General features: G+C 47.8%; 1 protein-coding gene across 1 annotated transcript; it reads right to left on the minus strand.

Annotated features, from left to right (window-relative positions):
• Nucleotides 1-10609: 10609 nt before the first annotated feature.
• Nucleotides 10610-12188, minus strand: LOC127318445 (dnaJ homolog subfamily C member 7 homolog). Its single transcript, XM_051348926.2, has 5 exons — nucleotides 11930-12188; nucleotides 11738-11837; nucleotides 11489-11556; nucleotides 11312-11365; nucleotides 10610-11214 (listed from the first exon to the last, which is right to left on the minus strand). Exons 1-5 carry the CDS (start codon nucleotides 12038-12040, stop codon nucleotides 11050-11052), a joined length of 498 nt encoding a protein of 165 aa, XP_051204886.1. The 5' UTR covers nucleotides 12041-12188; the 3' UTR covers nucleotides 10610-11049.
• Nucleotides 12189-26694: the final 14506 nt, after the last annotated feature.

The following is a 26694-nucleotide window of genomic DNA, read 5'->3' on the forward strand; positions in this document are numbered from 1 at the left end:
GTCCGATTCCGAGAATATTTCGTTACTAGGATTTCTGAAACCAAAAACAGCAGAAAACAGCAACTGGCCTTTTGGCATCTTGTTAATAGGTTAGTTCCAGAAAATGCACGAATATGACATAAAGTGTGCATAAAACATGTAGATAACATCAATAATGTGGCATGGAACATAAGAAATTATTGATACGTCGGAGACGTATCAGTCCCCGGTGAGAGAGAAGTTCGCCGGCGGCTCGGGTAGGGGGTCGGAGGGCTAACCAGGGCTCCAGCGAGGGATGGCAGTATGCTCGAGGTAGATGTGGACGACGGCGGTTCTCCTGGTACAGGTGGCGTCGCCTGAGGTGGCTCCAATCGTCGGCGAGCTTCCGCGGCGGCGTGCGGCAGTGAGGTAGAAATTGGGCGGCTCTGGTGGTCAATGTGGAGCGGTGAGGTGGCTGGGAGATCAAGGAAGGAGAGGGAGGAGTGGTGGTGTGAAGGAATCGACGAGGCGATGCCTCCTTTTATAGGCGAGCGAGTGCCCAAGGCTCTGCGGCGAACTCGACAAGGGCGCGGCGTCTCCGGCGGTCTAGCGAGCTAGGCGAGGGCGCGGTGGTGTTCCTGGCATCACGGTGGTCCTCTGGGTGGCGACAGGTAGGGTAGGCGGTGCCTAACGCGGTCGAGGCGTCGCGGGTTCTGGCGCGTCTACGGCGGCTTTTCTTCTCCGTCTCCGGCGGCGGTGGCCAGGGGTCGTGGTCGCGCGAGTGTCTGCGAGCTGCGTGGCGACGCGGCGATGCTCAACCCGCAGCTAAGTGGTCCAGGGCGTGTGCGAGGTGGCCAGGCGAGAGGTGGCCAGGGTGTGTCTGCGGCGCGCACACGTGCGACGCGAGCGGCATACTGGCCGCCATGGGCGCGCGCTGGTCTGGCCGGTGCAGTGCTCCTCCTCGACATGGTCGGTTGCTAGGTGGTGTAGGAGATGGGGTGGCGTCGTTTGGGCACGGTGGCCGTGGCTGAGGAAGAAGGAAGAGAGGGGGAGCTCGACGTGTGGAGCATGGCCGGCATGGCCATGTCCATGCATGGTTAGCTCCCTTGCTAGGGTTTCTATTGGGCATTGATTGGTTAGAGGGAACCAGGGGACAAGTTAGATTAGAGTTGGAGTAGATTAGGTGTGTAGAATCACTATTTGCAACTATTGCAAATAGTGCCCGAATTTGGAAAATGCAAAAATAACCAAATTTGAAATAATTCCAAAGGTGAAAGTTTTTGAAATGTGATTGTTGATATAAGTTGTAAATGACCAGAGAGGTTTTGAGGTGGTGGTGGAAAAATTAGAATTCAAAAGTTGGCCAAAATGGCTAAGTGTAGATTGTTGCATATGTGAGAAAGTTGGAACTTTGGATGAGCCTTGCTCATGATCAAAGATGAATTTGGCATGATGATCTTCACCAAATTTGTTCAGCTTGATGTTGACTTTGAAAAGGTGCAAAGAGTTAGCAAGAGTTGGTTTGGGAAAATTGAATGGCAAGGGCTCAAAGTGGTGATCAGACTAGAATTGTCAAAATTGACCATTATCATATGTGAGTTGGATTTGTGTTTGAATTTCATTTGAATTGTGAATCTTTGATTCCAAAAGTTGTAGTAAGTGTTTAATAACATTACTCAACTAATGGTGAAGACCAAATAGGTCTAGGGTCAAAATTTATAAAAATACAAGTAATAACAATCATCATGGCATATCACTCAAATGCACAAGTCCTATGCATGGTACTATATGCAAATAGAAAAGTTTTTGTTGGTTTGAAATTTTGCTTTTCTGGAATTCTCTAACTTTCTTTTTATTGAAATTTGGGGTGTTACAATCTCCTTCCCGGAATACTCTCGGGTTAACCTTCCGGCTATGATAGCGTCTGAGGTTTTGCTGGTAAATGGCTGTTCTTGCCAATGCTAACTCCCTTGCTTCTTCTAGCAAGTCCACATCATTTTCTCTGGCCTCTTTTACCTCTTGCTCGGTATAGAGCTGCACTCTTGGTGAGTCATGGATAATGTCGGTTGGTATGACCGCTTCTGCTCCGTAAACCATGAAGAATGGAGTGTATCCGGTAGACCGGTTTGGAGTTGTTCTTATGCTCCATAGCACTGATGGTAGCTCATCGAGCCAACACCCCGGTGACTTTTCCACCGCCTCGATGAGTCTTGGTTTGATACCGGAAAGTACCAACGCGTTCGTTCTCTCCACCTGGCCATTGCCCTGTGGGTGTGCCACTGAGCACAAATCCAACCGGATATTGTTGTCTTCACAGAATCTTTTGAACTCACCTTGAGCAAAGTTGGTTCCATTGTCAGTGATAATGCTATGCGGGTAGCCATACCGCAAAATAACATCTTTTAAGAACTTCACCGATGTACGCCCATCACACTTTGCGATAGGTTTCACTTCTAGCCACTTGGTGAATTTATCCACCACAACCAAGATGTGGGTCATATTCCCTCTTGCAGTTTTGAATGGGCCAACAATATCAAGGCACCAAACAACAAACGGCCAAGTTAGCGGTATGGTTTTTAAACCGGATGCTGGGGTATGATTTTGCTTGGCGTACCTCTGGCACCCATTGCATTTTCTTACCAAATCCTCAGCATTTTCCAAATCCATGGGCCAATAGAACCCATGCCGGAACACTTTTGCTACCAGCGCCCTTGATGAAGCGTGGTCCCACATTCTCCCTGGTGAATCTCCTCAAGCATTTCTTTTCCCTCTTCCGGTTCCACACATCTTTGAAGGACACCGGTAACACTTCTCTTGTACACCTCGCCATTGATGATGGTGTATGCTTTGGACCTCCTCTGGATCCTTCTGGACTCATTTTCGTCATCCGGCAAGGTGCCGTTGATCAGGAATTCCTTAATAGGTTTATTCCACAATGGTGCCTCCCGAACCAGAAACACCGGTCCATCTATCTCCATGTTATCCACCAGCATTGTTTCTTCCGGTATGGCCGCAACAGTCCCCGAGCTTACCGGAACAGTCCCCGAGCTTGCCGGAACAGTCCCCGAGTTTACCGGAGCAGTCCCCGAGTTTGCCGGAACAGTCCCCGGGTTCCCTTCATCGATATCCATGGGTACTATATGTGATTCAGGTATGAAAATTGATTCCGATTCCGGGCTTGGTTTGATCGACGGTACTCTTAAGTGCGCCAAGGCTATTCCGGGAGGAATTTCCTGCCTAGATGAGCCCAGCTTGGACAAAGCATCCGCGGCTTCATTTTCCGCTCGTGGCACATGGTGAAATTCACAGCCTTCAAAGAAGCCGGCAATCTTTTGCACGTGAAACCGGTACGAAGCCATGTTAGCATCTTTCGCGTCCCAATCTCCAGAACATTGTTGCACCACGAGATCTGAATCTCCATAGCAAATGATCCGGTGCTCACCGATTTCTTTTGCGACCTTTAGTCCATGGATCAAAGCCTCGTACTCAGCGACATTGTTTGATGCCCTGAAATGTACTTGCAGAACATACCGGAGATGATCTCCCTTAGGTGAGGTAAGCACCACACCGGCACCTAGACCCTCTTTGAGTTTGGATCCGTCAAAGTGCATCTTCCAGTATTCTATTTTTTGATCCGGCGGCTTGTATTGCATTTCCGCCCAATCAACAAGGAAATCGGCCAAAGCTTGCGATTTTATGGCATCTCTTCTTTCATACACCGGTACATATGGTGATATCTGGATTGCCCACTTAGCAATCCTTCCGCTAGCATCTTTGTTGCACATGATATCGGAAATAGGTGCCTCGCTCACCACCTTCATGGGGTGCTCCTCAAAGTAATGCTTAAGCTTGGTGGCGGCCATGAACACGCCATAAGTCATTTTCTGGAAGAGAGGGTAGTTTTGTTTCGAGAGGGAGAGCACCTCGCTCAGGTAGTATACCGGCCTCTGGACGGTTTTTCCTTCCTCTTCTCTTTCGACCACAGCTACCACACTCACACCCCGGTTTGTTGCTGCTATGTATAATAGCATAGGCTCTCTTTCTAGATGTGAAGCCAATATTGGCGCTGTGGCCAGCATTGTTTTTAGCTCTTTAAACGCCGCGTCTGCCTGAGGGGTCCAGACGAACGTATCGGATTTTTTCATGAGAGCATAGAGTGGCAGAGCTTTTTCTCCCAATCTGCTTATGAACCGGCTTAGTGATGCCAAGCTTCCGGTAAACTTTTGCACGTCCTTGAGATCGCGTGGTATAGTCATTCTTTCGATTGCCCGGATTTTTACCGGGATTAACCTCAATGCCCCGGCTTGATACGAGAAAGCCAAGCAGCTTGCCGGCAGGGACACCGAAGGTACATTTTGCCGGATTGAGTTTCATCCGGAATCTTCTCAAGTTATCAAATGTTTTCCGGAGGTCATCGATTAAGGTTTCTTTTACCTTGGTCTTTACCACGACATCATCCACATAGACTTGTACATTTTTTTCCGATTTGATCAAACAAGCATTTTTGCATATAGCGCTGGTACGTTGCACCAGCGTTGCGCAAACCAAAAGGCATAGTGACATAGCAATAAGCCCCGTGCGGGGTAATGAACGCAGTTTTTATTTGATCTTCCTTTTTCAGGGGAATTTGGTGGAAACCGGAATAAGCATCCAAGAAAGACAACAGTTCACAACCAGCAGTGGAATCAATCACCTGATCGATCCGGGGTAAAGGGAAAGGGTCTTTCGGACAAGCTTTGTTCAGGTTGGTGTAGTCGATGCACATGCGCCACACCTTTGGAGCCTTTGCTTCTAGATTCTCTTCTTTCTTCTTTTCGACCAGCACCGGATTGGCTAGCCAATCAGTGTGCAGTACTTCCACGATGAAACCGGCAACCAGTAACTTTGTCACCTCTTCTCCAATGATCTTTCTCCTGTCTTCAGCAAACCGGCGCAGCGGCTGCCTTACCGGCTTCGCATCTTTCCGGACATTTAAAGAGTGCTCAGCCAGCTCCCTCGGAACACCTACCAAGTCATCAGTAGACCAGGCAAAGATATTCCGATTCTCACGGAGGAAGCTGACGAGCGCGCTTTCCTATGCCTCATTCATGCCGGCACCGATACGAACGGTGCGCTCAGGGTAAGCCGGGTCCAGCACAATGTCCTTTGTTTCTTTTGTCGGCTTGAATGCCGGCGTGCCCAGGTTTGCACTCATTGCCGCTAAGCTCAGCTGTGAGGACTGAGCCAGCGCAACCGCAGTTTGCATCCTCCTCTTTTCCTCTGCGATCACCAGCGATTCTGCCAGGTTTGATCCGGCTAAAGCGGTTTCCAGTGAGACTTTGTAGTTTCCCACCACAGTTAAGGGTCCACGAGGTGCCAGCATCTTCATCTTGAGATAGGCTGTGTGAGTTGAGGCCATGAAAGCAGCCAATGCCGGTCTCCCCAGCAACGCATGGTAAGGACTATCTAAATCCACTACCTCGAACTCAAGGTTCTCAACCCGGCAATTGTCACGTCCTCCAAACGACACATCCACCCGGACTTTTCCAACCGGTGCACAGGACAGGCCCGGAACGATTCCGTGGAAAGTCGTACGAGTTGGCTGAAGCATGTTTTCTGTTATGCCCAGCATATTCATTGTGTGCCGGTACATGATGTTTATGCTTCTCCCATTGTTTATCAGCACCTTGCTGAACTTGACTCGAGCGTTTGGCCCCTGCATGATTGGGTCCAGGACAAGAGCATAGCCACCCGGGTTAGGCATGATCTTGGGGTGATCCTTGAACGACCAAGAGATCTCTTGATCTGACCACAGCATGTATTTTGGCACTACCGGCATCACAGTGTTTACTTCCATAGAGCGGCGATGCAGGCTCTGTCTGTCGGTTGGCTCAGTGACGAACACAACGCAGCACATATCTGGATCATGGTAAACGTTCTGGCCCAAAGGTGCTGGTGGAGGCGGTTGGCCATTGCCCTCTCCCACCTGGTTAACTTGCTGGTACTGCTGCCGGTTCGGCTGAGGCTGTACCGGTAAAGCGTTTGCCCCGGTAAGCGGTGGTGGCGATGGTAGTTGATGCTATCGTAGCATATCTTGAGATGGTGGTTGCATGGTGGAGCACCCTTGTGCTTGCGCATCTTTTACTGCTCCCTTGAGCATCAAGTACTTGGTCCAAGAGCAATCCTTCGTCAGATGATTTGACGGGTGTGCCAGATTCGGTGTGTGCCACCGGCAAGGTTGATCCATGGCAGCTTCCATGGTGTACTTCACAGGTTCTTGCCAGTTCTTTTTCTGGCCCCAGGGTTTCTTTTCGACCCACTGTTTCTTAGGACCCGCCCACGGCTGCGATCCGGTTCTTTGCCTCTGACTGCCGCTGGCCTCAGAGTTCTCTTGTACAGCAGCAACTTGCTGCGGACCGTACCTTCGATCCAGGAAATCTTCCCTTCTTTTGTTGTTCCGGTTATCCCGGTGTTGCTCTTGGCGTTGCTGAGGCGGGTTTGATTGCTCCGGCTCAGGTTGCACTGCCGGCTGCATTGGGTCTCCCAGCGCATAGTTATCCGCCACGCGTATCATTTCCGCCAGCTTTGTCGGAATGTTCCGCTGTAGCTTTTGCCACAACGGCGAACCTCTTCTGCACCCACTGCTAAACCAAGCATTGGCTTGCGCCTCTATCACCCCTTCACAGGAGTTCCTTGTGGTGTTCCACCGGGCCAGATAATCCCGGTCTGTTTCATTCGGGCGCTGCACGCACAGGGCGAGTTGCAGCGGCCTGTTTGGCCTCCGGTATGTGCTGCTGAAGTTACTCACAAAAGCCTCCTCAAAGTCCAACCAGCCGTTTATGCTTCCTGCCGGCAAGTTGTTCAGCCAGATTCTTGCCGGTCCCACCAAGAATGATGGTATGATTCTCACGGCCCAACGCCGGTTTCCTCCTCCAGCTACGGTTCCTCCGCCACCAGCGACGTATACCGCGGTCACGTAATCCGCGAGCCAGTCTTCCAGCTTAGTGGTGCCATCATACGTTTTTGTATCACGGGGCAACTGGAAGTTGTGAACCGGTGGTCCTTCTTTCATGATCCTTGGACCAAAACACTTTGGGCCCGGAGGACCTTCTGCCTCGATCATTTCTGACAAATATACTCTATCCAGACGGTGCCTCGCATCCCGTTCTGGCAGGTATGTTTCTCCCAAGCGTTCTCCCAATGGGTTCCGGTATGCTGTCGGTCTTGTTGAATCGACCTCGTCATCATGCTCTGGTACCGCGGCCCTTGCCTGCCGGTACCTTGGGGGATCCATCTCCTCCTCATCATATGCATAATTTTGCCCGGTTTCGTGTCTACCGGCATGATTGTTTCTAGCATAGCCTCCTTTGGCGTAGCCTCTGTCTGCCCCTTGCCTTTTTCTACCGGCATCGTGTTGCCCGGCTTGTTGTTTTCCGGCAAGAACCGCATCATACACAGTCATCTGCTGCGCATTCATCTCTTTTTCTCTTCTTCTGTCCGGATGGGGGGACGAGGCCTGCCCATGGGACTTGCTACCGGCATTCTTTGTTGAACGCGCGGATTTTGAAGCCACAGCCTTGTTCAGCTTAGCAAGCTGCTCAGCGTTTTGCTGCTCAATAGTTTCAAGCAGCTCCCGGACACGCTCTTGTTGTTTTGCCAGAGCGTCCCCGGAAAGCGATTCACACAGCTCTACCGCAGCCTTAGCAGCTTTTATGGTTTTATCCGGGCTACTGTACTTAGGCTTCTCTACAATGCTCACAGATGCAGAGGTACTCTTTCCGGTAAGAATCTCCTTACGCAAATCCTGATCTAGATTGCGAGCCTTAAGCCGGTTCTCTGGTATCCTAGCAGCATGAGCGCTAACAGAAGCAAAGCCATGGGCAGCGTTATACTCACGTATGGTTACGTTCAGCTCGCGCTGCGCCCTGACGACGTTCTTGCCGTTCTCGAGCAGCTTCTGGCGCTGCGCCTCCAGCTCCGCCTGAGCCGCTGCCGGTTCGATGTTCTGCGCGATGGGCGTGGCGAGGACGCTCATCGCCGCTTGGAGCGGTGTCTCCGGTAGCGCGGACGATGCTCCCGCAGCGCCTGTGTCGCGCTCCAGCGGTGGCTTGGCCGCCCGGGTTGAAGCCGCACGCCCAGCACCTTCTTCCACAGCTTCTTTGCCGGCGCCGACCACGCCAGCCATCATCACCTCCACGCTACCGGGAGTGCGGCCAGCATGTAGCCATCTTGGTGGATCCGGCGCCACCAGCACCGGTGAGGGGCGCTGGCGCACAGGGACAGTGCCGAAGTAGATGCGGTGGCTGCCGAACTCGATGATGCGTCCGTTCTTGGGGAAGACGCCGCCGTTGGCGAAGCACCCCGCGTTGTCATTGATGAAGTCCATGGCGTAGATGCGCTGCACCAGCGCGGACACCGTACGCTGGCCGGCGACGTCGAGGATGCCCGCCCGAATGTGAACTCCAGCAAGCGCCACTTCATGCCCCACGGTGAGCGCCAACTGTCGTCGTGGTGAATGAGCAGATGCCATGGGATGGCTTAAGTTGGGGCCGAATGGACGCTAGAGGATTCGGGGGAGGGTTTGTGATTAGATGGGATGAACTTCCAGATGGTTTCCTCAAGAACTCAGCCAAAGGCAGTGATACAAGAAGAAACACACAAGGAAGAACTCTGCTCTAGATCACTATCTTCATTGATCTCCACAAGATACAAGTTTCTGGATACAAGGTTCTTCGTCTAACAGGGTAAGCCTCTACTGGTTGATCGTCCCGGATACGGGTGTGCCCCCTCTCCTTATATAGAGGAGAGGGTGGCTTACAGAGCAAGAAACCCTAATGGCATCTTTGACTGGACAAACTACTTTACAAGGTAACTTTAATCATAGATGACGCCGGGGTCTTCTTTAATCAGGGAAGCTGACGTCCTCCGGCTTCTTTCAGCGTCATCTTCCTCTTTGGCGCTAGGGCTTCGTTTAAAGCTACTTTGCTTAGCTCATCCTTGTCCTCTAGATCTGAAGAGAATCTTTGACCAGTCTTGCCGACATGCTCTTCTTACCGGTAGCCCATTGTCTTCTTCATCCGGTTCCGGTATACCCCTCTTGGGGATACCGGCCTGACCTTACTTAGCCAAACACTTATCTTTGTGCATGCTATGTTAGTACTTGGTATAATTGCAATGATCTATCATGCACTCTCAGGATATTTAAATATGAATATCGAATATTGTGGAGTTTGTTAACTCCGGCATTGAGGTGCTCTTGTAGCCCTACACAATTAATGGTGTTCATCATACAACAAGAGAGTGTAGAGTGGTTTTATTATGTGATCAATGTTGAGAGTGTCCACTAGTGAAAATATGATCCCTAGGCCTTATTCACAAATACTGCAATCATCGCTTGTTTACTGTTCTACTGCATCTGTACTGCCTGCAGTATTCCCACCATCAACCACATGCCAGTTGTAGCAGCAAGCTATTTTCTGGTGCCGTTACTACTGCTCATATTCATTCATACCACATGTATTTCACTATCTCTTCGCCGAACTAGTGCACCTATACATCTGACAAGTGTATTAGGTGTGTTGGGGACACAAGAGACTTCTTGTATTGTGGTTGCAGGGTTGCTTGAGAGGGATATCTTTGACCTCTTCCTCCCTGAGTTCGATAAACCTTGGGTGATCCACTTAAGGGAAAACTTGCTGCTGTTCTACAAACCTCTGCTCTTGGAGGCCCAACACTGTCTACAGGAAAAGAAGCGTGAGTAGATATCAAGCTATTTTCTGGCGCTGTTGCCGGGGAACAAAGGAAAGCTACACCATTTCCTCCCTCGTCAATCACGCGCCAGTCCTGGGCAGCACCTATATATACATCTTGTAAGCCGTCGGCTAGGGTTTATCAGATTATAAGATAACCCACGGCATTTGTAAACACTCCCCGATATAGTGAAGTTTTGCTGGCTGGCGCCCGTGGTTTTTCCCCTTCTGTGTTGGAAGGGATTTTCCACGTTAAATCTCGTGTCTCCGCTGCGTTTACTTTTATCGTTCTTCGTTATTTGCTTGTCGCATTTATAACAGTTTTAACTGCAGGGGTGTTGGCAAGAAAGAGATAAATGTTTTCTATCATATTTACTAAGGGACTAGGAGAAGGATTTTGTTGGTCTACATGAAACAATCAAGAAAGCCCTGTCTAGGGCCGGGGCCGTGGTGATGGACAATCACTGGCGCCGATGGAGGTGGACACATACGGCTTTGCAAACCTCTTTATATATATGCAAACCTCTCCACTGATCTGTTTGAGCAAAAAGGTACGCATACGGCTTTGCAAATCTCGCCATTAATTATGCAAACCTCACCAGTGATCTGTTTCACCTGCATCCTATAGAGGCTCCTGGAGAAGTTTGCGCAATTTCTTGATGGCCAGGAGCCCAACGAGGTGAAGCTGCGGGCAGGGATCTGGTGCTTGAATGTGGTCCGTGGAGGTCCTTTTTTACGTGCAAGGCCAGATCTACCTCAACAACGGCTGAGAATAGTTCACCTGCGCACACAACATAGAGATCGGTTGCTTCCTGAACTTCACATATGATGACAATGGTGAGCGACAAGGATTGATGCACCGAAGCCTCTAGTTTAGGTTTCCGTTGGTCAATACTATGTAAAAACACTGTTCAAACTAAAAGTGAGCAGTTCAATGTGAGTTGCAGCTTTTTATTTTGCAGAGATCACACGATTTTATTCATCAGAGGCGAAGTACAAATCGAAGCATGGGAAGTTGCATGGGTGGAAGTGGATGACGCTTAATTTTTAGTGACTAGGCTATGCTAGCCAGTCATTCAACTTTGAGTGGCTGCTTGTCGAGCTTGTGGACAGCTTCGTTTTTTAGGTTTTCCCGTGGAATATTGCACGTCATGGCTTACCGAAACAGTTGTAGCCTTCTAGGTCTCGGCAACTTTACCTAGTAATAATAATATCTGGGCTCGTGGCACCGGTCGTGTACATGCTAGAGTGTAGGCACACGTTCTGAAACTCCGACGGATGAATTAGCGGCGTCTTCATTTTATCTTGGACTCTCTTTTATCTTCTCCAGGTAGGACGCACGCACGACCTTGGCGGCCTCTTTCTACTTTCTTGCACCCCTTATCTTGGACGATTTGCCAGCGTCATCTACCCCGGAGCGGAAGGAAGACGACGACGACGACGATCCCCGCGCGTAGGCGTCGGGTCTGAGGAAAAGCTCCTCGAACTGCATCTGCAGATCCTCCAAGCTCTCGCCCTCGCCCTTCTCCTGCATCGCAGAAACAATCAGCTCGAACTCGCATCATCGGTTCAGCAAACAGCGATAAACTGTGCTAGTTGAAAACGACCAGCTAGCTCTCACTTACGTGTGGGGTCTTGTTCATCGCCTCCAAAATGTCTCCCAGTATGTCTCCTGCACCCTGCAAGCAGATTTCGATGGCTGTCAGCGAAGAGGTAGAGGCCATCAACAACGTGGTCGTGCGTCGAGCTAGTGACGCCTATACATGGAAATTTTGCTGGAGGAAATACAGACAGGGACGTACGTCATCGTCGCCGTCGCTGTCGTAGGCTCCGACGTCGTAGAGGATCCGCTTGTTGGGGTCCGAGAGAACTGCGTGTCAGTTCAAATCACTTCACTGTCTACGCGTAGGTAAAATGTACAGACAGCACACGTTTGCAGAGCATTATTCTACCGTATGTATTACATTTTTTTAGGGTGTATTCCATTGTCCCAATTAAACGCAAGGCTCAACTCTGTCAAATAGAGAAACAGAGGAAGACGAAGAGTGTACCTGCGTAGGCTCCCTGGATCTTCTGGAACCTGGCCTTGGCGGCCTCCACGGCCCCGGAGCCGGAGCTACCCGCGGCGGCGCACTTGTCCGGGTGCCATTTCTGCCCACGAAAAGCAGTGAGCGCGCGCGTCGGAAGCCAAGAAACAGTGTAGAGGAACCTAGAAATGCAGAGCAGAGCCGAAAAGCACGGACCATGGCGAGCTTCCGGTAGGCGCTGCGCAGCTCGGCGTCGGAGCAGTCGCTGGAGACGCCGAGCGCGGCGTACAGGCTACCGGCGCCGTTCTTCCCTCCGCAGCCGGCCATCGCAACCAGCAGCCGACGAGTGAGCTCTGCTCGCTTCTGTTGGGTTGGGTGTGTGTCTCGTGCTGTGGTCTGCCGCGGTGCATCGCCGCCTACTTATAGCCCGCCGACCGACGGCGGGGGGAATGCATTTGACAGTTCGCCTCACTTGCACCAGTAGCCGGGGAGGCCAACATGACCGGCCACGGCAAGTTGCTGCTGTGCAGCTGCAGTGACCCTCCGCGATATTTCGGGCCGGTGTGTGGCGTCGCGCGCATCGGCGTCGGCATCGGCATCGCTGCGTCAGCATGTGGCCACAGAGCTGTGCTGTGCTGTGTGTGGCTGTGGTTCGGTTGCTGTCGAGGAGAATCGAGAGGTTCTAGTAACCGGACACCTGCGCGCGAGTGATACGCCACTGGCCGCAGTGCAGCTCGGTCATTCAGGTGAGTGTGACCCCGTCCGATTATGGGAACATGGAGTTGGCCCTTTTATGGAAAGAAATGTTTCCTTGGTGTTTGGGGCAGTAGGGGTCAACGAGGGTGGCTGTGCTAGTGGCCATGGAGTCCCAAGGTGCAGTGTACACTTCGTATGAAAACAAGCAGGTTCACTGAACATACAATACGTATGCTGTCAGTCTGTCTGTGTGTGTATGGCAACCGACTTCGGCTTGGCTGTTCCCTGTTGTCTATCCGTGTTATATACTATATATTAAAGCTAACCCGTTTTGCCTTAACCATATTAATCTGGATACTAACCATATTAATCTGGATACTGTTCACTTCACCTTTTCATCCAATCAAATTTCGTCACGTAGCCCTTTTGCTCTCTAGATGATAGACTTCTTTTCTACTCTTAACTCCTGCCATTTTTCAGTGCAGTTCTGTCACATGGTGTATAGAGAAATGACACGTATGGCTAGGCTTTCTAGACATAGACACGACAGGATACGATATATAACTTTTGCTCTCACCTCATGCATTTGAGCACTGTTCATGAACATGAATTGAACAATGCACTTTTTCTTTTGGATTTTAAAAAATTCATACTATTTTCAAAAGAATCTTATGGTAATTTCTCGCAATAGATCATCGGTTTTCCTAATAATTTGCCGCGTTAACAATATTTAAAAACTCAGTTTGTAATTTCTCACAGTAGATCGTCGGTTGAAATAGTTAGCTTTCGTAATAATTTGTCGCGTTAACAATATAGTAGTTTTTTTTTTGCCAGGCGGTAACTACCTATAATTTCCTCAAAATAATTTATCGGTGCAATCCTTAAATGTCAACGGTAATTTTCCGGTGTCAACTACGAAATAGATAGTTGATTACCTAATATTTAATTATTTTAGGGCACATATTCCAGCGACGATAATTTCTCAACAGTGCAACATCTTTCAACCTCAAGTTTACTTTCGGCAGTAATTTTTTCGCGAGGTGGCAAGTACCTATATTTTTGTAGGAAGCAATTTCTCAATAGACATCTTGAACACACCGTTAACTACCTACTATTAATTATTTAAGGCCACATGTTTCTCAACCGGTCATTTTGCAACGACGCACAAGGGTAGTAATTTTTACACGAACCTTCAACCTCAACAGTAGTTCTGGATAGTAATTACCCGTCAATATTTCTTTAGTACTGCATAATTCTTCAACAGTGATTTTAAAAAAATCCAACATCCTCCATCGCTTTTACTCGGGGAAAATAATGTTGTTTTCTTCTACGTTAACATCAAAAAAATATACTTATTCCACCATCCGTCACATTTTCACCTAGGATGACCTTCTTCTATGGTAACTTTAGAAAGATTGATTTAGTCCATCACCCGTTGCCTCTGTCGGCCAGAGAAATAGTACAATTTCCTTTTTGTGGAAACACGGAAAACTAAAGCACTCCACCATCCACTGCCTATTTCACCGACACTTCCGTGGTACTTCAGCAACTCAGATATTGTTTTATTTCTACAATATTTTAACCAACGATCTAGAAACAAAAGCACTCCACCATCCGCCGCCTATTTCACTGGTACTTCCGCGGTACTCCAACAACCCAGATATTGTATTATTTCCACACCAACGATCTTGCTTCCACGGTACTCTAGCAGCCCAAATATTGTATTATTTCCACAAAATTGTAACCAACGATTTTCATACCAAGGACACGTTTAAGTTTTAGATGTTTCTTCGGTTGTTTTTTAAAAGGAATCCCGCACTTTTAAGTCTAAAAATGTCGTTTTTAAAAAATATGCCGCACCGTAGACAACACGGGAGCGGCGTGCGCCATGCCGCAAACTTCCTAATACGATTTCACGACCGACTCTAGCTCCCTGACGATGGATGTAGACGATCAAGTGCTACGCCGACCTTTGGTAGATAATCTAATCGCATGTGGTCTATTCAGAAAAAGAATAACCTATCTCCACCTACTGCAATGCGGACGCTAGTTCAGCACCCCAGCGGCTCCACATATTTCAGATTACAAAAAAAAAAAATCCGTTTTAGTTCGTTTGGTTCGAGTTCCGGACATAAATTTTCCTTTGTCCGTTTAGGTCCGGGGTAGATCCAACGGCCCAAAGCATTTTTGTAGTTGATAAATTTAAATATTGTAGTGTAGATGGAAAACAAAAAGACATAGAAAATAAATAAAAAACTGTGGAGAAACCCTATGCCTATCTACTGTCCCTCGCTATCCTTCGTCAGGTCGATGAGCTCCGGCATAGGCCACGGGTATGGCCACACCTGCATGGGCGCTGCCACTGGAGGGGTCAGCGCATGACCAGGCCACTGGTCCCATGACGACCTTGGAGAGTGCGGTAGTGACGGTGCATGCATACGTGTTGCCGGTGCAGGTGGTGGCGGTGCATGCATAGGTGGTGCCGGTGCAGGTGTGGACCAGCGTTCGGTTGCTGCTAGGTGGGCTCCTGACCGAAATAGGAAGACACGGATCGCGTGACCGACACATTTCTAGCTTAAATTTGGTTTGGAATGGGTCACTGTGGACACTCTGGGTTTTCCTCGTCCTCTTGTCCGCTGGACCAAGACATATTGATTTTCTGGGTGAAATGATAGCCTCGTTCGGTACCAGTTGCATGTTAATATAGGCCAGGAAAAGCACCTAGCATGACAGTATAGGGTGTGTATATGAATCGGTCTATTACATTGTCTTTCTATACGTACATAACATATATATTACACGTATTTCATCTAACAACCCCCTTAATCTCATCCCGTAGAAATGTTGACATTACGTTTGAATTCATCGAGCAGCTTGACTAGAAGTGTCTTTGTAAATCCATCTGCAACCTAATCCTTGCTTGAAACAAAGTAACGGCCAAATTGTTACTAGCAACTAGTTGTCTAACAAAATAAAAAATCAATCTCAATATGTTTAGTGCAAACATGAAATACATGATTTACAAGTAGGTAGCACCTTTTTTTCTTTAACTTTACTCAAAGTTCTAAGAGAAGAGCTTCAACCTAAATCAACTAAGTTGTGGCATTGGCTAAAGCTTCATATTCAGCCTCAGTACTAGATCGAGACATTGTAGCGTGTTTTCTCGCACTTTAGGAGACCAATTTTGGTCCAACAAAGATAGCAAAATCACCCGTAGAAAGTGGATCATCAAGGCATCTTGCTCGATCCGCATCTGAAAAAGCACTAAGTAAGTGGATGAAGATTTTGTAAATGTGATTCCAAGTTTCAATGTATCCTTCACATATCTGAGAATACGTTTTGTAGTCGTCTAATGTTTTGTAGTTGAGCATCAAGATACTGATAAACCTTGTTCACTGAGAAGGCAAGTCTGAACGTGTGAGAGTCAAGCACTGCAAAGCTCCACCAGTACTTTTGTACCAAGAGGGATGTCATCTGTGAGAGACAATTGTTCTATGGAGGACAGAGGTGTGGGAGCAGACTTACAACTACGCATACCAACTATGCCAAGTAACTCTGTAGCATATTTTGCATGTGTCAAGAGCAAGCCATTGTGCACTTTTTTCACCTCAATACAAGGAAAACATGTAAATCACCTAGATCTTTGATTGCAAAGTTCTTATTTAAATCTCCAAGAAGGGCAGTAATGTCATGATCAGAAGATCTTGTAACTATGATATCATTAACATTAATCAAAACGAACATAGTGATACCCGACTTATTAAAGATAAACATTGAACTATCAGCCTTTGATGGTGAGAACACAAGATCACACAACTTAGAACTTAGCCTAGAATACCATGTCTAAGGTCCCTGTTTTGATCCATACAGAGCTTTGTCAAGTTTGCAGATATAGTGCGGAGAGTGGAAATCCTCAAAACGTGGTGGTTGTTTCATGGAGACTTCCTCTTTCAGAACACCATGAAAAAACACATTCTTGACATTTAGCTGGCGTAGGCTCCATCCACGAGAGACAGAGAGACTAGATAGTCATGATAGTAGCAATCTTAACTACATGACTAAAAGTATCCTCGTAATCAATTCCATACCTTTGGTTGAAACCTTTTGCAACTAGTCGTGCTTTATATTGATCATAGAGAAATATGCCTCTCTTTATGCGATAAACCCATTTACAGTCAATTAAATGTTTGTTATTGCTCGGAGCAAGAAGATGCCAAGTCTCGTTCTCAAGCAATGCCATGTATTCCTCCTCCATTGCTTGACACTAATTACGATCATTGAGAGCATCAACAAGTTTGGTTGATTCTCGTGTCGAAGAGAGCATTCCATATCTAATGGTACTGTCAGTGTATTACTTAGGGTGTCGTATACCTTTCTCAAGCCGAGTGCGAGAACGTGGTGGTGAGGCAGCCGGTTGTGTAAGATGAGAGAGCCGAGGTGATGTAGCATTTTCCTCCTCCTCCTCGTCGGAGCTTGTAGAAGACCTAGTTGCACCGTCGCTGGCCATAGAGGATCTTCCAGGAGATTCCTAGGAAGCGACCGTGTTGGGAAGTGTGCAGCCAATGGGGAGTCGGGTGGCAATGGCGACAATGAGGGCCTGCGTGGGGGCAGCGGCCGCATGTGTTTGCCCAGACGTGCGAGAAGTGAGTAGCGGCTCGACACGTGGTGGAGACGTAGTGGCTGTGGGGTTGGGGAAGCCATCGCGGCGTCGTGACATGGGGGTAGGCGGGACCGCGCGATCTGCCTTGGGATCGGACTAGGCAGGGGAGTGTCCCAAGGATCTTCCTCGTGTTCTGCACTTGTTTCATCATCTTCTAGCTCATTCTCAGCTTGCAATTATGAGCTATTTTTTGCACTATTTGAGATGAAATTTTCTTTTCCAGCTGCTGCTACTTGATGCACCTCATTAATAGGAACAACAGTAGGCATATGATCAGCAATAATATGTGCACCCTCATGACATGTAGATGATGGTAGAAGTAATATTTCTTTTTAAAGACGAGCATCGGCATTAGGATGAAGATATGCAAAGGGAAACACATTTTCATCGAAAACAAAACACGAGAATTAATATGCGTCCTGTAGAGACATCTAGACATTTTGCACCCTTATGGAGAGGACTATATCCAAGAAAAGCACAATGTTTGGAACGGAAAGCAAGCTTTCGATTGTTTTAGGGGCGAAGATTAGTCCAACAAGTAGAACCAAAAATTCTAAGAACATCATAATTCGGTGTGATATTATGGAGGCGTTTAGTGGGAGTAGCAAAATTAAGAACCATGCCAGGGAGGAAATTTATGCAAAAAGGTGGCTGTGAGGAAGGCTTCATCCCAAAATTTAAGAGGCATGGAAGCATTGGCAAGTAAGGCAAGACCATTTCAAACTATATGACAGTTTTTTCTTTCGGCTAAATCATTTTGTTGATGAACATGGGGATAGATGTGTAATGCCAACTTTTTGAAAGAAGCTATTGAGTTTCTCATACTCACCCCCACCCCCAATCAGTTTGCATAGTAACAATTTTCATATCAAACTTGTGTTCAACATACTACTGATAATTAAGAATGGCTTAATAAATATCAGAACGCTTTTTGAAAAAATAAATCCATGTGAAATTGCTAAAATCATCAATACAGCTTACATGGTATGTATAGTTTCTAACAGAAAGAGGGGCAGGAACCCATACATCATAGAAATATTGCTCCGAGGGAGCAGTGGATACACTAGTAGATATGGGTATGGTAACTGATGACTCTTGGCTAATTTACAAGAGTCACAAACATATGGAGTACTCTCTGGGGTGTAAGCTATTTTATTCCTTCCAGGGACTTGTTGAACCACAAATAAACATGGATGTCCTAAGTGACGGTGCCATGTAGAGGATGACGGATTTATTGTGATGAATGCATGCATGGAGGTCTCATTGAACATAGGCACCAAAGGATAGAAACCACCATAGCAAGGGCCCATAAACAGAATTCTTCGAGTTGCTTGGTCCTTGATTAAAAAGAAGAAAGGATAAAACTCAATAAAGACATGATTGTCAAGGGTAAATCTTTGAACATATATAAGATTTTTTAATGCACTAGGAACATGAAGAATATTTTTAAGATCAAATAAACCATGAGAGGTGCGCAATATTGAATGTCCAATATGACTAATGTTCATACATGTGCCCTCAGCTGTGCGGACACGATCGTTTCCAGTGTACTTGTCATGCGTAGAGAGCTTGTTCAGATCGCCGTGATGTGGTCGGTGGAACTCGTATCGGAGTACTAGTTGGTGTCAACGCCGTATGCCCGATGGCCCCTATTTCTTCTCCCCCTCGTGAGGATCCCTCCTCCGAGGTACCATCAAATAGGCAACGGCACTGTTCTCACCAGGATCACCATCATCATCCTTGTCATCAGAGTAGCGCCACCAACAGCCATTCGCAGGGTGACCATGGATCTTGGAAATCTGGCACGTGGTGTGTCGACGTAGGGTGTGGGAGCGCGGTCCTAGCGAGAGTGACTTCAGCTTCTGTAGCCGCTGCCACCACCAGCAGAATGGAGATCACGCATGTTGTCACGCATGTCATCACCTCGATGCTCATCACGCTGCTAGTGTCCCTCGCGGCGATCATCATCATGGCGCTAGTGGCCATCACGGCGGTCACGGAGGTAACCACCACTACACCACCACCTCCTCTATTGTCCTGGCAGCCACAGTCGGGGCTACGGTCACGGAAAAGGTTTCCGCGGTCACGACGAGCGACGTTAGCTGAGGAGGAGAAGCCAGTGTCCTCGAGGACAGCGTTCGCATGTCATACGCATAGAGCTGGTCATAAAGTTCCTCGAGAGTAATTGGAGAGTTGCAGTTGAGGGAGGTAATGAGTGTGTTGTAGTGAATGGGATTGAGACCCTGTAGGATGTGGCCGAGGGCCTCGTCATCTTCAATGGTTTTTCAAAATGCATTGAGCTCGGATGCAAAGCCCATCGTCAGCATGAAATATTGATCAGTCGACATGCTGAGTTTCTTCGTTTCCTAGAGCTTGGACCGTAGATGTTACACCTTGGACCGAGAGGCTGGGACGAACATTGCGTTGATGGCTGCCCAGGATTTGGAGGTGGATTTCATCCCAAGGACATGCTAGGGAATAGGGAGATGGATTTGAGCAGGGACGAAAGCACCGGCTGATCATGTGCAACCCAGGAGAGGTAGGCGGGATTGTCGACGATGATTCTTCTCTTGTTCTCGTCCTCCTACTCCAGCGTGTTAGGGGCGCAACGTTGGTGTTGTCCAGGAGCCCCATGACGTGGGCACCACGGAACGCGAGGATCACCAACGCCTTCCACAGAAGGAAGTTTGCGCGGGTGAGGTGTTGGGCAGGGGGAGCACCGAGGGCGGTTGCCAGCGCAGCGGTTGAGGATGAAGACGACATGGCGGCAGACCGTGAGTTTGTGTGGTACCCCCGGGATCAGGGTTAGACAAATACCAGATCTTCGTCTGACATAAGCCTAACCTCGAGCTCGAGAGACTACAGTGAGGGAATCAGTAACACAACATTGACTCTACGACTCAAAAGAATATATTACAACTCTTAACAGAGTAAGATCCAAATTATAACACGCAGGGGTCACTGACCCAACATTCAACAAGCAACGGAAGCAAATTATGTTATTCTAAATAACAAGATAGGAAAGGGCTTAAGAATCCATAACATAAAGCGACGTCCCAGTCCATAAGTCGCAGGCTGGTGCCTGGGAACCCCAAACTAACCATCGATGTTAACGTAGAAACCACCTTCGGCTGTACCAACTTCATCTGAAACAAAAGCATGCAAAGCTGAGTACAGGAACTCAACAAGACTTAGTACAGCCTTTTAGCAAAGCGGGTATGCGGGCTTTCTGTAGATCTTCTTTTGCGTAAAGCCAATTTTCCTTTGTAAGATAAGAGAGAAGAGAAGCTCGACTACTCAGAACCTTTAAAAGGGGTAAGAGAACGACAACTCTATCTCTATTGATCATCATAAAATATCCACCAAAATTCATCATCTCGAACCACTATCCTCGGATCACCCCCTCAATACCCGGAGAAGGTATCCGTAAACACACATTGGTTGCCAAGTTTTACGATTAAGTTCATGTTGTCTATGATCATAGAATCCATTCCCAAGTCGTCTGTAACCGTGGACACGGCTTTTCGAAAAGATCCATAACCCTGCAGGGGTGCACAACTTTACCCACACGCGCCAACCGACTCTTAGTGCCAATGTTTGAGCTCTCTTCCTTGGAAAGCCGGCAGAGGGTGGTCGACCACGACCTTTACCTTGCTGTCGCCTAGACCATGAGTCACGTGCTAAAGATTGTTCCGTCGTAACTGGTCAAGTCCCGAAGTCTGTCCTTAACGATGTGAGCCGAGGTTGGGTTCCCCAGAGGCCGCAAACCCCAGCCACCACGACCACGCTTACCTTCCTGTTATGTACCTTTACCCCAAGCAAAATGCAATGCATATGACCAGGTAACGCGCAAACTACGTGACTCATGGAATCGACTAGGCAAGTTCGTGAGTCGAGAAGGTACCATAACAGGGCCTCGTGTGGTTGTACGCTCGGTCTTGGTTCAAGAGGCGAGAACTCGGTTCCTATGGTTGGCTGAAACGAAACAACCCACCACATCCCAATGTGGCCTCTCGTCTGAGCCTTTAATCATGATTATTAACATCTCTGCACTTACCACGTCAACCTGTCATGCTCGATTCATTTCATTGTAAGGCTCCAGTACGAAGACCGGAGTAGTAGCGTAACAAACTAAGCATGGCTAGGCATAAGAGATAAAGGCTCTCGCGACGCACACATGCCAAACCTAGTTATGCTAGGAGCAGTGGATCAGGGTATTGAGGCTACAAAGGCCGGACATGCAACAGATAGGGTAACTCTATCTATCGATAAAAGACAGTTGAATTGTATGCGATATGTAGGAACCACAGATAAAAGCATTTCCGAATCATAGATGAACCAGGTTAGGGCTTGCCTTGTCCCTCAGCTGATGGGTACTGTTCTTCGGTGGTGTTGACGTCAGATTCCGGCTCAGATCCTATCGCGAAGAACCACATACTGGAAAGGGAAACAAACATTCACGAAGTGGCATAATGCAATGCGTATACAATATGAATGATATGACATGTTAATGGAATCGAGTAACCCTAGGTGTATCGTCAAATTAAAGGGGTTCTGGCATCGGACCCCGACATATGAGAGGGGTGTACTAGGGTTTTATACTAAGCTCCACATTTAATGGGTTCAATCATGTATGAAACATGTATAAACGAATAGGAAATGTTTTTCTGATCAAATTGATATATGAATTTGTATTTTTCTGAATTAATATGAATTACTTATGAATCACTAAAATAAACAAAAAACAGAAAAGGCTTTATTGCGTCATGCTGATGGCATGCTGATGCCAGCACGACCTTGAGCTTGCAGATGCCGCAGCAATCGGCCGATTGAAGACGAATTCGGGTGCGTGCGCGGGGGCAATGGACTCAGCTCGACGCGGGGAGCCAAATGGTGGCGGCGCCGCCCGCCAACTGTCGCTGGAACGTCGCCGGCGACGACGTCCGACGGCCGCGCGTGCAGGCTCGTGTGGCGGCGGCGCTAGAGAGCGAGAGAGGGGGGCCGGAGGGCATGGGGAGGACTACATTCTCAACCTATTGCCGCTGGTGGCGACGGCGAGGCGAGGGGAGGCTCGGAGCTCCGGCGAGCGGCGGAGGCCTGCGGTTCGGGCTCCCGACGATTGGGCCGATTGGGAGCTCCCCGGTGGCAGCTGCGTGGTGTAGGAGGTAGAGGGCGTCGAGGCGGAGCGACTGGCGGTGACGGATGGGTGTGAGGAGGCGCAGAACGGCGGTGACGGATGGGTGTGAGGAGGCGCAGAACGGCGGTGACGGCGAGGTCTGGCTAGGGCTAGGGTTTGGCCGCGCGCAAAGAAGAGGAGAGGAGGAAGAAGAGGTGTGCTAGGGTTGCTCCTGCGACGGTGGCAAGGCCTTATACGCGTCCAGGGGCGGCGGGGAGCATCCGGGCCACCGGCGCCATCGGGCGGCCACGACGTCGACAGGAAGCAGCCTGGCTGCCTCGAGGTAGAAGACAAGGGGGGTTTTGCAGAAAACCCCCTGGATTTTAGGGATTTCTCATGAATTTTTAAAAGAGGAAGAATTTGGGGATTTTTAGGGTATTTGAACCCATATTTTGAGGGGCTTTTTGCATCAAATTATAAATAGAGCAAAATACAACATTTGCAACTTTTTTTCAAACCATTTTGGTGCAAAATTTCTCAAATTAAATGCATATGCATGCATGCTTATGCAAAACTAGCAACATTTATTTTATTAGCAAAGTGGTTCTGTTACAACTCTATCCCCCTTACAAGAATCTTGTCCCCGAGATTCCTAAGTTTTAGAAAAGAAGGCAGGGTACTCAGATCGAAGACGATCTTCTCGTTCCGAGGTTGCTTCTGACTCAGAGTGATGAGACCACTGAACTTTCAGGAATTTGATGGTTTGACGCCGAGTTTTACGCTCAACTTCATCGAGGATACGAACAAGCTACTCTCGATAGGTCAGATCCTCTTGGAGATCAAGTGTTTCATGAACAACACCACAGATAGGATCTGTGAAGCAACGTTTGAGTTGGGAGACATGGAAGACGTCATGAACTTCAGGAAAAGTTGGAGGGAGTTCCAACTTGTAAGCAAGTGCACCTCGTTTAGCAAGGATGCGGAAAGGACCAACATAGTGAGGAGCTAGTTTGCCTTTTATACCAAAACGATGGACACCTTAAAGGAGTTACTCGAAGATAAGCTTGCTCGCCAACTTCATAGCGAACTTCTTGATGATGACGATCATAATTGCTCTTTTGACGAGACTGAGCAGCTTTCAAACGTTCTTGGATAATGCCAACTTGATCTTCTGCTTTCTTGATCATGTCCGGTCCAAAGAACTGTCTTTCACCGATTTCTGACCAATTCAGAGGGGTTCGACATTTCCGTCCATAAAGAGCTTCAAAAGGTGCCATGCCCAGGCTAGATTAGAAACTGTTGTTATAGGATAATTCAGCAAATGGAAGGCACTTTTCTCAATTCTTTATGAAGGATATAACACAAGCCTGACCATGTCTTCAAGGATTTGATCCACCCTCTCGGTTTGACCACCAGTTTGAGGATGATAGGCCGTGCTGAAGGAAAGACGAGTTCCCATAGCTTGTTGGAAACTGGCCCAGAACTTGGAAGTAAACATGCTTCCTCGGTCAGAGATAATCCTCTTCGGAACACCATGGAGAGAGACTATCCGGGAAACATACAAATCTGCCAACTTGCTAGTAGTAATGTCTTCTCGAATAGGAAGGAAGTGAGCAACTTTGGATAGGCGGTCAACAATTACCCATATAGCATTGCTTCCTTTTCGAGTTTTGGGAAGTCCGGTAATGAAATCCATGTCAATTTCATCCCATTTCCATTCAGGAGTAGATAGAGGTTGAAGAGTACCAGTTGGTCTTTGATGCTCGGCTTTTACACGACGACAAGCATCGCATTCAGCTACAAAGCGAGCGATTACTCTTTTCATCCGGGTCCACCAGAACCTTTGGCGAAGATCCTGATACATCTTTTGTACTTCCAGGATGAATAGATAGAGGAGACTCATGAGCTTCTCGAAGGATCAGCTCTCTCAAATTCTTTTTCTTCGGCACCACCAAGCGGTTACCAAAGTAGACAACACCTTGATCGTTGACGGAGAAACATTTAGCATCTCCGCTAGCAATGTTCCCTTTGATCTTAGTGATAACCAAATCACGCTTATGAGCGGCTTTGATCTGGTCTTCAAGAGAGGGTTTTACCTCTAAGTTAGCAAGGAACCCAAGAGGAACAACTTCAAGATTGAGTCGTGCAAATTCCTCATGGAGGGCAGGTTGATATTGCTTGATCATCAGATTGTTGCAATACGACTTCCGACTTAGCGCGTCAGCAACGACGCTGGCCTTGTCGGGCTGATAGTTAAGACCCAAATCATAGTCCTTGATGAGTTCCAACCATCTTGTCTGCCTGAGATTCAGATCCGGTTGGGTAAAGAGATACTTCAGGCTTTGATGATCCGAGTACAACTCGCAACGATTACCGTAAAGGTAAGGTCGCCATTGCTTAAGAGCATGGACCACAACTGCAAGCTCTAGATCATGAGTTGGATAATTGAGCTCATGTGGCTTCAACTGTCGAGAGGCATACGCCACTACATGGTCATCTTGCATCAACACACATCCGAGCCCTTGAAGAGATGCATTGATACGTCTCCGACGTATCGATAATTTCTTATGTTCCATGCCACATTATTGATGTTATCTACATGTTTTATGCACACTTTATGTCATATTCGTGCATTTTCTGGAACTAACCTATTAACAAGATGCCGAAGTGCCAGTTCCTGTTTTCTGCTGTTTTTGGTTTCAGAAATCCTAGTAACGAAATATTCTCGGAATCGGACGAAATCAACGCCAAAGATCTTAGAATCCCCGGAAGCATCCAGAACACACGAGAGGGACCAGAGGGGGGGGCACAGGCCCACCAAACCACATGGTGGCGCGGCCTAGGGGGGGCCCGCGCCCCCCTATGGTTTGGCCAGCCCTTCGACCCTCCTGCGCCACCTCTTCGCCTATATAAAGCCCCTGGATCGGAAACCCTGAGACGTTCGACGAAAACCACAGAAACCTTCCAGAGCCGCCGCCATCGCGAGGCCAAGATCTGGGGGACAGGAGTCTCTGTTCCGGCACGCTGCCGGAGCGGGGAAGTGCCCCCGGAAGGCTTCTCCATCGACACCGCTACCATCTCCACCGCCATCATCATCACCGCTGCTGCTCCCATGAGGAGGGAGTAGTTCTCCATCGAGGCTCGGGGCTGTACCGGTAGCTATGTGGTTCATCTCTCCCATGTACCTCAATACAATAATCTCATGAGCTGCTTTACATGATTGAGATTCATATGAGTTTGTATCACAATTTATCTATGTGCTACTCTAGCAAAGTTATTAAAGTAGTTCTATTCCTCCTGCACGTGTGTAAAGGTGACAGTGTGTGCACCGTGTTAGTACTTGGTTTATGCTATGATCATGATCTCTTGTAGATTGCGAAGTTAACTATTGCTATGATAGTATTGATGTGATCTATTCCTCCTACATATGCATGAAGGTGACAGTGTGCATGCTATGTTAGTACTTGGTTTAGTCTTTTGATCTATCTTACACTATAAGGTTACTTGAATATGAACAAATTGTGGAGCTTGTTAACTCCGGCATTGAGGGTTCGTGTAATCCTACGCAATGCGTTCATCATCCAACAAGAGTGTAGAGTATGCATTTATCTATTCTGTTATGTGATCAATGTTGAGAGTGTCCACTAGTGAAAGTCTAATCCCTAGGCCTTGTTCCTAAATACTGCTGCGTTACTACTACTTGTTTACTGTTTTACTGTGTTACTACTGCTGCAATACTACCACCATCAACTACACGCCAGCAAGCTATTTTCTGGCACCGTTGCTACTGCTCATATATATTCATACCACCTGTATTTCACTATCTCTTCGCCGAACTAGTGCACCTATTTGGTGTGTTGGGGACACAAGAGACTTCTTGCTTTGTGGTTGCAGGGTTGCATGAGAGGGATATCTTTGACCTCTTCTTCCCTGAGTTCGATAAACCTTGGGTGATCCACTTAAGGGAAAACTTGCTGCTGTTCTACAAACCTCTGCTCTTGGAGGCCCAACACTGTCTACAGGAAAAGGAGGGGGAAGTAGACATCAAGCTATTTTCTGGCGCCGTTGCCGGGGACCAGAAAGCTACACAACAGGAATTTCTTCCCTCGTCAACCACGCGCCAGTCCTGGACAGCATCAAGTATTTTCTGGCGCCGTTGCCGGGGAGGAAAGGTAAAAGGTACTCACACTCCGGACCTCGGCTACCAAGCTATTTTCCGTCGTTGTAAGTACTCGAAGCTATTTCCTTTAGATTCTGCAATTGCATCTTTTTGTTTCTTGTTTACACTAGTAAGGCATAATGGACAACAATGAGCTTTTTACTCTATTTCCTGATTTAAGACATGGATGGTTTGATCCGAAAATTAAAAAAACCATGGAACATATTAGTATGAACACTTTGAACACCATTGTTGCTAATGATATGGAAAATTCTAAGCTTGGGGAAGCTGGTTTTGATGAGCATGATCTTTTTAGTCCACCAAGCATTGAGGAGAAAATTTTCTTTGAT

Source organism: Lolium perenne, chromosome 7, assembly GCF_019359855.2.
Source record: "Lolium perenne isolate Kyuss_39 chromosome 7, Kyuss_2.0, whole genome shotgun sequence".
NCBI classification, from domain to species: Eukaryota; Viridiplantae; Streptophyta; class Magnoliopsida; order Poales; family Poaceae; genus Lolium; species Lolium perenne.